Source organism: Epinephelus lanceolatus, chromosome 13 (genome assembly GCF_041903045.1).
Source record: "Epinephelus lanceolatus isolate andai-2023 chromosome 13, ASM4190304v1, whole genome shotgun sequence".
NCBI classification, from domain to species: domain Eukaryota; kingdom Metazoa; phylum Chordata; class Actinopteri; order Perciformes; family Serranidae; genus Epinephelus; species Epinephelus lanceolatus.
In genome coordinates this window covers 7,608,780-7,623,232 of record NC_135746.1, presented here as the reverse complement: position 1 = coordinate 7,623,232, position 14,453 = coordinate 7,608,780, and the positions used below count along the sequence as shown (strand labels likewise).

The following is a 14,453-nucleotide window of genomic DNA, read 5'->3' as shown; positions in this document are numbered from 1 at the left end:
TGGGATCAAGTACAACAATTTACTTTCTGCTGCAGCACTTTCACATTAACAGCAGGGATCAGATGTGCAAAACACACATGTGCTGCCAATGTGAAGACGTAAAGCAAACCTGCAGCAATTAAGTCAAATGCCTCTGTGGCTTAAGCCAGGGTAAAGAGAGAACAAGGAAATGAAAAATGTGAAGAAGCATGAACAGTAATAAAACCCACTGTAGGGGGCTCAGAGTTAAAGCGAGAGAGCATGTTATGGATGGGTGTGTAGAGACTCCATCTCTGTCGCTACAAGGCTAATGGCCAAGCGTTTATTTGAAATTACCCGTGTATGAGAGCTAAGGGTGGGTGGTGATGGTGGTGCTTAAGTGGGTGTGGATGAGGGACCCAATTTGGAAAATTTCGTCCCACTGTCCATATTCCTAATGGCAGGCCTGCTTGTGGGCTAATGCTTACTCTGCTCTCTGTGCTGGAGGTTTCAGGGTTCTTTGCTGGCCCGGTGTTTGCTTTGTATTTGTGATGCACCTAATCTAGCCGGCCTGGTGTACGCTTGAATCTCTTTTATGGCAGTGTGCAGACTTCGCCTCCCTCACTGCAGTAATGTGAAAACACCTCTCTAGTGACAAACTTCGCTCAGATAGAAATCAGTAAAGTCAAGTTCTTACATTTTAGTGGACATAAATAAAATAAAAAGACATTGTTGAGTGATACAATACATTCTCACAAATACTTATACAAGACACCTGCGGTCGGATAAGATGACCTGTTCTTTGGCTAAGATGATAAATAATGATGACTTGTTGCACTTCATACCTGAAGATGCCCGATGAAGGAGGAGGGAGCAGACGAGACAAAACGTCTCTCAGTCAAGATGCCCGTCTCCACGTTGTTGAACTCCAGACGGGTGTGGTCGCCCGCCATCTGACCTGAGATGGAGGAGGGAAGAGAGAGGAGAAGAAGCCAAGGGATGAAGGGGTGGAAGAGGAGGGATACTGCAACCTAACCTTCACCCAGCAACAGTCTGGTTCTACTTTGTGTCATGCTGATGCAATAATCCAAACAACGCTGACACTCAAATAAAACTGACATATAAATACTACTAAATTGTTGTTGCTATCATTACTAGATTATTTATTATCACACACACTTAATAATGCTTTGATTTTTCTGGTAAAGTGTATTTTCCTGCAGATAAAATATATCAGCCTGTGTATGTCCCTTATAAAATCTAACATGGCTGAATCCTAAAATGGCATCCGTGACATAAAATATATCATAGAGAGAAACTGCAACTGTCTTCACCCCCCAAATAAAGAAAGAAAATGAGAAACATTATAAGATCAAGCATATCATAGATATTATAAAACAGTAAGGAAGCTGTTTCATGAGAGTGATACCTTCAGCCATGTCGTCATCCACAGTGAGTTTGAAGTTTTTACCACGGCGGACCACTCGTACTGAGTGCCACTCATTGTCGTTGAGCTTTTGTCCGGCATAAAGAACCTCAGGGCCCTTGCCTGAAGAGGAGGGTTAGTTAGTCAAGGGGCAGGGGGAAGCACAAGCACAAACCAAATCTCTGTTCTCTCAACAAATGCAAAAGACTGGGGAAAAAAAAGACTTTTCAAATTCCAAATAAATAGATTTAAAAAAAATGAAACAATTTGTGTTGTCAGATTAAATTTGGTCTTGATTTGACAACAAAGAAAAACAATACAAGAAATAACAACTGACAGGAAAAATGAAACAAAACATTTGCTGTTACTCATACAAGGACTCAGAAGCTGTGACTCAACTTGACTCTCATGGGTTTGTGGTTTTGAGAAATCTTTCCAAGTTACACTTTGACTGAACTACCCCGTTTAAACAGAAGGCAGATCACAAATTTTACTGCAGTTTCATTATGGCTGTCATAAAAATAGGCCTGTAGACATAGTGTAAGTTATTCTGACAGTGAACCACTAGAGGGCAGCGCAGCTACACTGACTCCAGAATCCTGAATCTGCTGAATAATACTGAACACAGGGTTTAAATCCTAATAAGGTGTGTTCAGCAGCAGTCAACGTGATTTGTAAACTAGATTTAGGTTTTTAGACTAAACTTCTGTTGGCCAATTGTTGACCCAGCTCTAGAGACAAATGTAAAGCATCTATTTGAACGAAATCCCAGTCTTGAATTTAGGAAAGTTATCGACCAAGGATTGAAATGATTGAATTATTTAATACACACTTACTGTTGGCACATTGTGGCTTGTTCCAGACCCCTGTGTTCTGCTTTGATCAGTAGTTTATAATATTGTGTCTGACTGAATTCAAAGGCAAACTCAACTTAACTTGCACTGTACCATCTACTGAAAAATGAAATTTAAATGACTGATTTCACAGTAATTTATTGGACACACTGTGGAAAACCTAATGAATTAAATCCTAAATTACAAAAATCATCTCCTTTTAAGTTTGGAATTGCAGCACATATAGTAAATATGCATGCATGTGCACTAGATTCGTACTTAAAGAGGACCTATTATGCTCATTTTCAGGTTCATACTTGCATTTAAAGTTTCCGTCCGAACTTGTTTACATGCTTTAATGCTCGGAAAACATTTTATTTTCCACATACTTTCTGTGCTTGATCATCTGTTTTTACCCTCTTTCTGAGATGCTCCATTTTAGCGCCTGTCTCTTTAAGCCCCCCTCCCCCCTGAGAAAGCCCAGTCTGCTTTGATTGGTCAGTGTTTCCAGGTCTCCCATATCTCCGTGTCTCTGCACCGTCACCGCAGCCAGGGAATGAATGTAACGGAGAATAGTCGCCACTTTTGACTGTGAAAAACCACCAATGAAAGCCTCTAAACAACCTGACATGATCCAGCAGGAATATGACCCGAAATAAGGGAGAAATTAATAACTTCTGCTACTAGATTAATATGTTTCCCAGACGTTAGCATGTAGCTTCATTTGGCAGTGTAGGCTACGTAATACAAACACCTGCAGTCGCGTGCCTGGACCAGATGATGTCATACTGTAGCCAGTGTAGAAACGAGTATAAAGGCCTTGTGACTGTACGCCTCTGCAGTCAAGTTGCAGTTACAGTTTACACCCATGTCTGTGACAACATTGATGCTTCACACACATCGTGCCCACGGCAGCACAGCAGATCTATACAATCAGCACAGTTTCAAGGTGCACACCCAAGATTAGTGTCACCAATTCAGTATCTGACCAAATGTCTCCCCTTCTGTTCCCAACACTGAATAATGGCCAGAGGGCCATGCTTTTGCAGAACATTATGATGTCACTGTGAAGTTGACCGTTGACCTTTTGTATAAAATATGTAAGGGTTAATGCCCGATGAGGAGTCCATTATCAGGAATTAATGGACGACGCGGAGGCGTGAACCGTCCGACGTGAAGCGGTGTCCATTAATTCCTGATAATAGACACCTCGAAGGACATTAACCCGCTTATACCATGGTCATTTACCAAAAAAACAAATATTAAATCAATTATTTATGCATTAATGTGTTTTATTTAATCTCTGTAGTTAACAGGCGTTGCCATGGAAACCCACTGTGGCCGCAGCTTAGAGAGCGACTCTGATCAGTGAAGGGAAGTGAGATGATGACTAAATTTTACGTGATATTATTCAGATGATGATTATTTCAGAAAGCCAGTGCACTTCTTACCGCTTGTGTGTTATAGACTCTGGTGGTCAGAGGATGATGTGCAAAAAAAAAAAAAAAACCTTGACATATTACTTTCATGATTCATTGGTGTTCCTTTATAGGCCCAAGAAAATTTGTTTCAAATAATCAACATCCAAATTGTAGCCTAGTCAAATAATTATAAATAATCAAATAATTCATAAGCATATAGTCGGCCTAGTCGAGATTAAATCATAAAAACACATTAACACATTAACGATTGTTACCTATTTAAAATTAAATGCTACATTACCATTAATAGTGAAATTTGAAAGTGATATGGGTATGTCCATCATAGTGGCATTTGAACTGCCCATTTCGTTGTCTTCTTGGTGTTGGGCTCATCCTTCTCATCTTCTAAATTATTTGATTCTTCCGGTGTCACCTCCTTGTGCCGTTTCTCCCTTTTCTTTTCATCCTCTATCCTCTCTTCTTCTACATCCCAGTTATCAAAATTATCAAATTCACCAAATAAATTAAATGAAACGATAAAATCACTCATGATGCCCGTTGTAATCCGTTGCCGGAACGTCTTTTTAGCTGTCCTTTAACACCTTTTAACGGACACCCTGCAGCCAATCAGAATTGAGTATTCACCCAGACCATGGTATAACATCACTTCATCATTTTGTCCCATGAGACATTTGTGGGAAATTTTGTCATAATTAGCAAATCAATTCTTGAGTTGTGGCCAAAAACATGTTTTGTGAGGTTACAGTGACCTTGACTTTTGACCACCAAATTCTTATCAGTTCATCATAGAGTCCACGTGGACAGTTGTGCCAAATTTGGGGAAATTCCCTCAAGCACTTCTTGAGGCATCACATTCACGAGACCAATGCAAGGTCACAGTGACTTTATCTTTGACGTTTGACCAACAAAATCTAATCAATTAATTTGAGTCCACGTGGATGTCTGTGCCAAATTCGCAAATTTTCCTCAAAATATTCTTAAGATATCACGTACACAAGAATGAGACAGAGGAGGTCACCATGACCTTGACTCCTGACCATCAAAATCTATTCCGTTCATCGTTGAGTCAAAGTTGACATTTGTGCCAACTTTGAGGAAATTCCCTTGAGTACTTCTTGAGGTATCATGTTCACAAGCATGAGACAGATGCAAGGTCACAGTGACTTGACCTTTAATGTTTGACCAACAAAATCGAATTATTTCATTGAGTCCACATGGACGTTTGTGCCAAATTCAAAGATTTTCCTCAAGATATTCTTGAGAAATTGCATTCACAAGAATGAGACGAGGTCACCATAACCTTGACCTTTGACCACCAAAATGTATTCAGATCATTGTTGAGTCCAAGTGGACATTTGTGCCAAAGTTGAAAAATTTCCTCAAGATATTCTTGAGATATTCCGTTCACAAGAATGAGACGGACGCGGTCACTATAACCTTGACCGTTGACCACCAAAATCTAGTTAGTTCACCACTGAGTCCAAGTGGACATTTGTGCCAAAGTCGGGGAAAAAAAAAAAAATCCTCAAGATATTCTTGAGATTTCGCATTCACAAGAACAAGACAGACAAGATCACCATAGCCTTGACCTTTGACCACCAAAATCTATTCCATTCATTCTTAAGTCCAAGTGGACATCTGTGCCAGATTCAAAGAAATCCCTTCAAGGTGTTCTTGAGATACTCATTCACAAGAATGGGACAGATGGATGGACGGATGATGGACAGACAACCTAAAAAACATGATGCTTCCCGTCATGGCTGTCTCCGGTGTCGAGGCATAAAACTGCTGGAAACAGAGTATTCAGAACAGACTGGAGCCTGAGGGTTTTTGCTCACAGGGAGTTTTTTTATATACGTTTACATAATTTGAAGTTTGACCACGTTTAATAAAAATATCCGACACTGTAACACTATACATAAGACACAAAATACAGAAAAGCATAATAGGTCCCCCTTTAAAGAGAATAATGAAGCTAATCAATATAAACAAAGGTCTACAATCTGTTCTCACACACACTCCTAAACCCCCTTCTGAGTCTTTGTTCTCTGTTTCGTTCTCTATGAGGCTTTTGAAAATAATGAAAAATAAGAGTCCCTTTCATGAGTAACAGCATGTCTGCTAACACCATCTATATATCACATTACAGGCCTGTACACTGCTGTATGTGTTAAAATAAGGAGGGCAAGAAAACAAAGCAAGTGAGACACTCTGCAATATATTACAGTGTAACTGGGAAAACAGTTTAGCCCACAGAGTCTGAGAGTGTAAATGCTCAGCGAGCAGCGTACAGGTATACAGGGAAAGATTAAGAACTGGTTGCCTGAATCAATTTGAAAAGTGGGCCATTTAAAATATATAGAGTACATTAAGTCAGATTTGCATAACTTTAATCTCCGGCTATTACTTTTTTTCTCCCCCTCTTATCTGAGAAATCCTCTTATCAGTCCCCTGCATTCACACATTCCTGCCCTTACATCTAGCACACAGGCTATAATCAAACATTGATTGTAGGAAGAAGGCTGCAGAAGAAGAATGTTGACTTACTGGTGTTACAGTTTATCCTGACACAGTCTAGATGGGGAGGGGAGAATAAGTGACAGATGAAATCGCATCCTTCAAGGTTACAGCTGCAGACATCCAAGAGCAAGAAAAGCCACCTTCCGGGGACGGTCACATGACCCCAGCGGCCATTTTAGCCGGGTTGGCTACTGACGGTCGATATTACTGGACTGATACTGGAAATTCAATTTAATCCCAATCCAATTCTTTTAATTACTTTTAATGCTGTAGCCAATAATAATATCATACAAATACTACTTAGTATTACTGCACTGATCATGTTAATGTTAGTACATGAGTTTCAAAGAGGTTGGCTACATGCTGAATTATTAAATTTCAAAATGGTCACTTGCAACTCAATGGCCACATCGATTTTGCAACCCAGCAACTAGAGCTAAAGTATTTTACTGGTAGCCCACTACATCATGAAAAATCAGGCAATTTATGTCATTTGTTGTCAAAACTGAGGCTTTACATGCCTCATACTAACATCTCCATCTACAGGAGGGTACTGAACCTGTGTTTAGCAGGTGCAGGTTGAAATCCATGTGACCAGGCTGGTCATGTGCCGTCAACCGCAACAGAAAAGTGGGAACAAACAGCCTCGAGCCACGCAGCACCAACACCGTACAGAGGCCAAAGACCCCCTCTCAGAGGGCCCTGTGTAAGTTAGGAGAAATTAAATAGTTCTGTGCTTTAAATTCATTTTGGTAGAAGTTAAAATTCATTTTTATAATTCATAATTAATTAAAATTCATTTTTATTTAAAGGTAAACTCTCTCTCTAAATATGCTTGGTAAAAAACACTGCACATTAAAAACATGAAATATGGACTACAGGTGTTCCATGTTTTTAGCAGCTGTGGCAGCCGAGTACATTTTAAAGTAAATCAGCTATATTCACATATTTTGTATGAACATGTACGCTTTATGTCGAGAGTGTCTATTCTAGGCTCAGTGCTATAAAGGCCTGCACTCTACTTAAATGTAGCACTCGTGCCACCATCTGCAGGCGCGCTGGGTGCTGTGGCATCGGGCTGTTTGCCAGACGGGCCGCAGGCTCGGGGCCTTTGAAGGGGTGAGTGCCATCTTTGAACAAGGCATGGGAGATGCCAGCTAGACCAAGGGTTACTAATGGACAGAGAGAAACATGGACCTGCTATCATGAGAGGAAAAAAAAAATAAAAGAAAGACCACAGGGAACAGACCCACATGATAAGAATGCAACTATCAGTGCAGCACTAAAATGTACAAACGCTTACCTGCAGTTGTGAATAGATGGCAGAATATTATCTAAAATGTTGCTGTCTGAATTAATGCATGTGTGAGGACAGTGCCATCTATTAAAGGAATTCAAACAAGTGAAATGCTGTGCCTGTGGAGAAATCTACTTGTACAAAATAATGAGCATGATGTGTTCAGAAGATGTGCTGCGGAGCATGGATTACTTTGTTACGTGTTAGATTGATGGATATAAAAATCTACGAGGACATCTAAGCATCAAGGCAGAAAAACTTACAGTCCAGGCAAGTCGAAAACAAAACATGCAACTACAAAGACAAACTACAAGAACTGGTTTAGTTTGTTAGGTCTGATATAAAGTCTGGATCAGAGAGAAAACATACAAAATAAAAAGAGAAAACACAAAGACAGTAAGGCCTCCTCTTGAACTGGAGGCGAGGTGAACCAGCAGGGACGGTTTATACAATACCTAGGTTGACCGTCAGTTTGACCCGCCCGCTGTCCAGCTCCAGCCTCAGCGTGTCCGCCGACTCGCGGGATGTGGCGGCCATGAGCAGGCCAAACGCCCGCTGGGACATGAAGCGGAGTGAGACATCCTCGGCCTCGGTGTGCATCACGTTGGGTATCACGACTTTCATGTACATGCTGCCATCATACGACAGGATTGATGACTCTGTGAGAAAAAGGAGAGACGACAATGTCCCATTATTTCAGATAGAGACAGTTTAACCCGGTGGCTCACTTATAAACAGCACCTCTGATGTCCGCCTCAAAAAAATGCCAAAAAAATATCATATAGCAATATTATTTTCCACTTTTACTGAGTTTAATCTTTTAACCAACTTCACTCCAGATTATAATTTTCAAATATCACTTGATATTCAGAATTTTAACCCCTTAAATGCCACTTGGTTTGCATCATGTCACTGTTTTTTTTTTTTTATATATGAAAAAAGACAAAATTAAATTATTTACAGTACATGCTAGGGAACATTTTTTTTTTTATAATTTCACAGTCTGGGATATGTCAATTATTTTTATTTTGCTGGGTCAGATTAAAAAAAAATCTGTCACAAAAATGCAACAAAAATATTATACATTAATATTATTTTCCATCTTCACCAAGTTAAATCTTTTGACCAACGTCAGTCCTAATCATAACTACCAAAATTAATTAATTTACAGAACTGTATTCCTTTAAATGTGAGTTTGTTTACGTAATGCTACTCCTGTTTTATTAATGGAAAAATAATTAATAATTATTTTTTGTTGTACACTCAAAACTAGGGGGGGAATTTTGATTTTATTCTATTGTATTTTTGACAGTCTGGAATATGACAATCATCAGAAACATTTTTATTTTTTGAGCAGTGTTACATTTAAAAAGAAAAACAACAACTATATATTAATATTATTTTCCCATTTTACTGAGTTACATTTTTAACCATCAGACTTGATCATAACTAATAAATATTCATTTATTTTCCTGTTCAATTTTAACCATTTGATTACTAGGTTCTGACATGATGATGCTGCTGTGTTTTTAAATGAAAAAAATAAAATAAAATAAAGTAAAATAAACACACAAAAAATGAACTAGTTTCCATATACTAAATTCTAGGAGATTTTTTTGTTGGGGGGACTATCACAGTCTAGGATGTGGTATGAGGTATGTGATACCAACAACAGTAATGAGCGGGGGGTGAGGCTGTGTCCATGTGTGCATATACGCTAAAAAATAAATAAATAAAACAGATACCATCACAACAGGACAAAGTGTGGCAATATATTGCATATGCTTCACCTCCCTCTGACAGCTTTGTTTATGCAACCAAAGCTTCCGATAAGATAAAGAGAGAGTGTGTGCTCTGAAAGCAAATACACACACACACACACACACACACACACACACACGCTGGGCGAAGAAAAGTGAACCCAATTTAAAGTTAGATGCACACGTGTCCCTCATATTTTATTAATCAATAGGGAAGCGCACACATACATGTCACACATGCCTGGTTGCAGCTGTATTCATCATCCACCTTTCCCTGCCAGCTCTCCTCTATAGACAACAGTTTGTGCATTTATTCTAATCATGAAATCTTCTTTGGAGCATGCACAAGCATTGTGTAAACACACACATCCTCACACAACAACACAACCTGCTTTGTGGTTAAACAGAGACAATAAGAACAAATAGGTGATTGTGGTTGGAGGTGCTGTTGGGTCAGACTATTTTGTTCCCTTCTTATGAGTTAGAAAAGGAGGAGAAAGCAGGAACGAGCCTGCCGAAAAAAGAGGAAGACTGTCAGCAGCCTGGAAGCCTCTCGGGGAGAGAGAGAGACAGATTAAAAAGGGTATCCAACCATGACATACCTGTTTTGACACCTCAGCTTTTAAAAGAAAAAATAGCCCTGTGGCCTCAGAAATGCACCACCATTTGGCTGCGTCTAGGGAAATGCTGAGGCTGTAGGTGAGAGGTTTTGGAGCGTCTCACAGGGGAGGGGTTGTACCTGTAAACGATGCAATGTCACATGTCACGTTTTCTTTCTTCCCTGTCTCCACAGGGTCGACTGAATGAAGCGTCATTTACGAGTTGATTTGTGTGGAAAAATGCTCACCCACGCACACATTAATGCATTATAAGTAAAATTGGATTTTACTTTGCTTGAATGTCAAAATTCCTGTGATATGTTGAAAAATTCATATATAAGCAGTGAGGGATCAGTGAACCATTCATCTCGCCAAGCAGTGCACTGCTGTTAAAAAAAAAAAAAAAAAAAAAAAAATATCACACATTCCTCTGTGCTGCTTTTAGGGCTGTTGTAAAATGCGCTCTATGAACAAGCTGTCGACTGTGTGGGTACAGTAGCCTGGAGGATAATGAAACCTTGGCTCACCATTGTTCTACTCAATTTTAAATTGCACGGGGCTCTCTCTCCCTCTTTGTGTCTCCTTCGCTCTCACATAAAGAAAACGCGGTCACACATCCACACATGCGTGCACAGCAGGCCAGTCCACAGATGGATCCCCTAACTGACAGAGGCATGTATTGATTTGTGAGCCAGGTCAGGTCCCAGGCTCACAGAAGGAGGGGAACGAAAAAAAAACATGGTGAGAGTCAATCTGCAGCTCAGAAAACACAAACAGACAAGGACAGACGTGGAAAGCACCCTATAAAGCAAACTGTGATGTCCACTCTGGAGTTTAAGTGGACGTGGCACGGTGCCCCAAGAAAAACTATTTCTGAAAAACGGTTCAGATGTTTGTAGCCATGAGAGTTTGACACTGGGATCTAAACAGTCTTAAAAATGTAATTTCTTAATTAACAAAAATTGCTTACTGACTCCTGGGGCTGGCATGATATCAGATTTTCACCACATGAATATCATATCCAAAACAGTTCACAATAATAATCTTATCACTATGCATACTAATACTAAATGTCAAATTCAGTTTAACCTAGTTTATTGTTTGTTTTGTCTCGTTTTTGGCAAAGTCACAGTCTGCAACTTTAACCGAACCAAATTGTACAAAGAGTCGTTACACCTAATGGATGGTGAAAAGGCAAGCAGATGGTGTTTGTGAAGGCAGATAAAGTGAGAACGGAGAGAAATGGAAATCATTTAAGAGGCGCTGGATTCTTTACACAATATTATCATATGTGTATTATTAATATAGTATCAATACTGCATTTTTAAATATCACGGTTATTGTCAATACTGGTATATTCAGACACCCCTAGTGGCTACAAGGACATTACTGTTTACAGCTTTTTTATAATGAGTGCTATTACATGGACATGAATAACCCGTTTATGAGCCTTATTGTGGTTATGATCATATTCGGCATATGATGTTTACATGAGCACAGATAAAAATTGGATTATTCACATTCGCTAGACAAAAAATCAGGGGATCTCCAAAGTCATTAGAATTCATCCTCAAGGGATCACAAATATCCACACTAAACTGACAATCCATTCGATAGTTGTTGAGATATTTCAGTTTGGATCAAAATGGTGGACTGACCCATTTAACTGTCCAAGATCATACAAACACAATATGTTAATCTGTAAGTAGTTTTTAGCTATTCCTTGTTCCACACCTTCACTCTGTTTTAAAGGGACAGTTCACCCCATAATCAAAAATACATATTTTCCCTCTTACCCAAAGTGCTATTTATCAGTCTAGATTGTTTTGGTGTGAGTTGCCAAATGTTGAAGATATCAGCCGTAGATACAGTATGTCTGCCTTCTCTCCAATATAAAGGAACTAGATGGCACTCAGCTTGTGGTGCTCAAAGTGACAAAAAATCATTTGAAAAACTCAGCATCAATGTCCCAATACCCAACAACATCTGCCAACCGTATCACCATGCAGAAGGAAGTATGGTTTTCTCACAGATGAGAGGGTTGTGTTCGTGACAGTGGGGGATGTAAACATTTGTGCCGTCCTCCTGGTTGAGTGGTTACATTAGCATGTTCAGAAGTGCTAGGTGAGCTAGCAGTAGATGTACAGAAGGAAGACGGAAGCTTCTGCGGGGTGATACGACTGTAGTTTTGTAGAAAGAAAATAGTTCATGGGCAGTTATAAGAGAATGGGCCCCTGGGCTAAAGTATGCAAAAGGTCTCACCACCTCTCCTACATCGGAATAAGAAACTTAGATTTTGTGGTAGTTTTGCATCTTCTTTTGTTGTTTTGCATCTCTTTGTAGTCTTTAGCCATCTTGTTGGGGTTTTGTATCTGATTGCCATAATTTTGTGTCACCTAGTTGTCCTTCTGTGTCTCTTTGAGGTCATTTTGTGTATTTTTTGGGTCGGTCTGTGTCCCTTTTTTGGTCATTTTGTGTCTCTGTGATCTTTTTGTTACTCCTTTTGGGCATTTTGTGTCTCATTAAGGTAATTTTGTGTATCTTTGGGTCATTTTATGTCCCTTTTTTGGTCACTTTGGAGCGAACTGTCTGTTTAAGAGGCATACAAACTCACCTAACCAGTTTGCCAATATGCTTGACTGCTCTAAAGTCAACACTGTGCTCTGGCTTTTAAGCAAGCAACAACATAATGGCATTCAGTTTTAAAAGTCTGTTTCTGTGTAGAGCATCCTTTTTGGGGGAAAAGAGTCCCCATCATGTCTGGATGTCATCGATCAGTCTCAGCTGGGATTGGCTGTGTTGCAGTCAAATGGCTTTTTATTGTCTGAGAGAAGAGAGGTAAGCCTTTGGTTGACTGCAGTTCAATGTATTTTATTCCCACTGCATAAACCTCTCCGCTTTGAGTGGCAGAAAAAAACAAAACAGAGAAACGGCTGAGTTTATTTTGAGGATGTTGACACGGTTCATTTAGAACCACCGAGGGTAGTTCAAGAAGAAAGAAAAAGAACATTTCTTAATATTCAAACTCCTGAGATGACTGACCAGGAGTTCAAGTCATCCACCTCACGATATTCTCATCAAATATATTTCTCCATAAACATTAAGACACGATATCCTGCTTTTCTCTGGCTACCAAATTCTTTTCATGATTTCATAAAGTTTTACTTCAGGATCTGAGTCGATGTGGCGAGGTTAACACAAACCAACAGCTGTAGCTTTAACTCTTGTTGGTCATCGAAGCTTTATTCCCCCCAGTAGTGTCCTTCTTTCTAGGTTATACTGGTGGCCTGCCAACAGCTCTGCAGTACTGAGTACACCTTCTTACATGAGAAATTCAAAGTGACACACTTCGATGCTTTGTAACACACTACTGGCCTTGGCCTTACTGCATTTACTCTAGTAGAAGTTGATGAAGTTACACAGAACAGCAAGCTGATAAAGTTTGTGACTGGCTGGAGAAGAACAAACAAATAAAGAGACACATTGTCAATACTGGACAGAGACACAGCTTGACGTGGATGCTATGTTGCTTGGTGTCTGATGATGTACAAAGAGGCACATTTCTTTCTCTCTGTGACTCTTATATGAACTTCCTACTGAGATTGTGTTTACAGCTTGTTGTGTTGCCCCAGAGTGTGACAGATAAAGGTAAAATGCAGTTTTATATCTTATGTCTTGGATCATATTTTAGTAGTGTTGGTGTAAATGGGCTTAAACAACTAAACAACAGACTGCCCCATTATCTAAACCACTTTATTTGGAGGTAAAACTTAAAGTGAACACAGTCAAATGTTGGTATATATCTCTCACTGCTATAAGTTTGGCTAATCTGTTTCTTACCCCATCAGAGTATTTATGATAAATTCCAGTGTGGTTTTCGCACATCTCACAGCACAGGGACTGCTTTGTTAAAAGTTGTTAATGACATGACAATCAACTGTGACGATAAAAACAATCTCAGTCCCAATACTTCTAGAACTACGTTTGACTCTGCTCTACATTTGACACAGTGGATCACAGATCTTGCTGGAACTGCAAAGAAAATGGGTGGGTCTGTCTGGCATGGTTCTCCAGTGGTTTGAATCCAACCTGTATAATTCTAATTTAATTGTCACACTTGGGGACTTCCACTTAAACAGTCAGGATTACTGTGTGGGGTCCCGCAGGACTCTATCCTGGGTCCTCTTCTATTTAACATATGCTTCCCCCTGGCAACATTATCAGCAAACATAATTTTCAACCGCTTATCCAAGGCCGGGTCATGGAAGCAGGCCGAGCAAAGCACCCCAGAGATCCCTCTCCCCAGCAACACTTTCCAGCTCCTCCTGGCGGACCCCAAGGCATTCCCAGGCCAGATGAGACATGTAATCCCTCCAGCGTATTCTGGGTCTGCCCTGGGGCCTCCTACCAGTGGAACGTGCCCGAAACACCTCCTGCCCAGGAGGATCCTGATCAGATGCCCGAACCACCTCCACTGACCCCTTTCAATGCGAATGAGCAGCGGTTCTACTCCGAGCTTCCTCTTGATGTACGTGCTCCTCACCCTATCTCTAAGGCTGAGCCCAGACAACCCATAACATCAGTTACTGTAATTATGCAACTGACATGCAGCTTCTTA

At 40.0% G+C, this 14,453-nt stretch overlaps 1 protein-coding gene across 10 annotated transcripts in view; it reads right to left on the bottom strand.

Annotated features, from left to right (window-relative positions):
* Positions 1 to 14,453, bottom strand: part of nrxn3b (neurexin 3b) — a 435,238-nt gene that overhangs the window by 256,038 nt on the left and 164,747 nt on the right. For all 10 annotated transcript variants that reach the window (XM_078173689.1, XM_078173690.1, XM_078173684.1 and 7 more), the window contains 4 exons: positions 7,932 to 8,135; positions 6,207 to 6,233; positions 1,388 to 1,507; positions 804 to 916 (listed from right to left, as the gene is read on the bottom strand). In XM_078173689.1, coding sequence (XP_078029815.1) covers positions 804 to 916; positions 1,388 to 1,507; positions 6,207 to 6,233; positions 7,932 to 8,135 — 464 coding nt within the window. The remainder of the gene's footprint in view (positions 1 to 803; positions 917 to 1,387; positions 1,508 to 6,206; positions 6,234 to 7,931; positions 8,136 to 14,453) is intronic.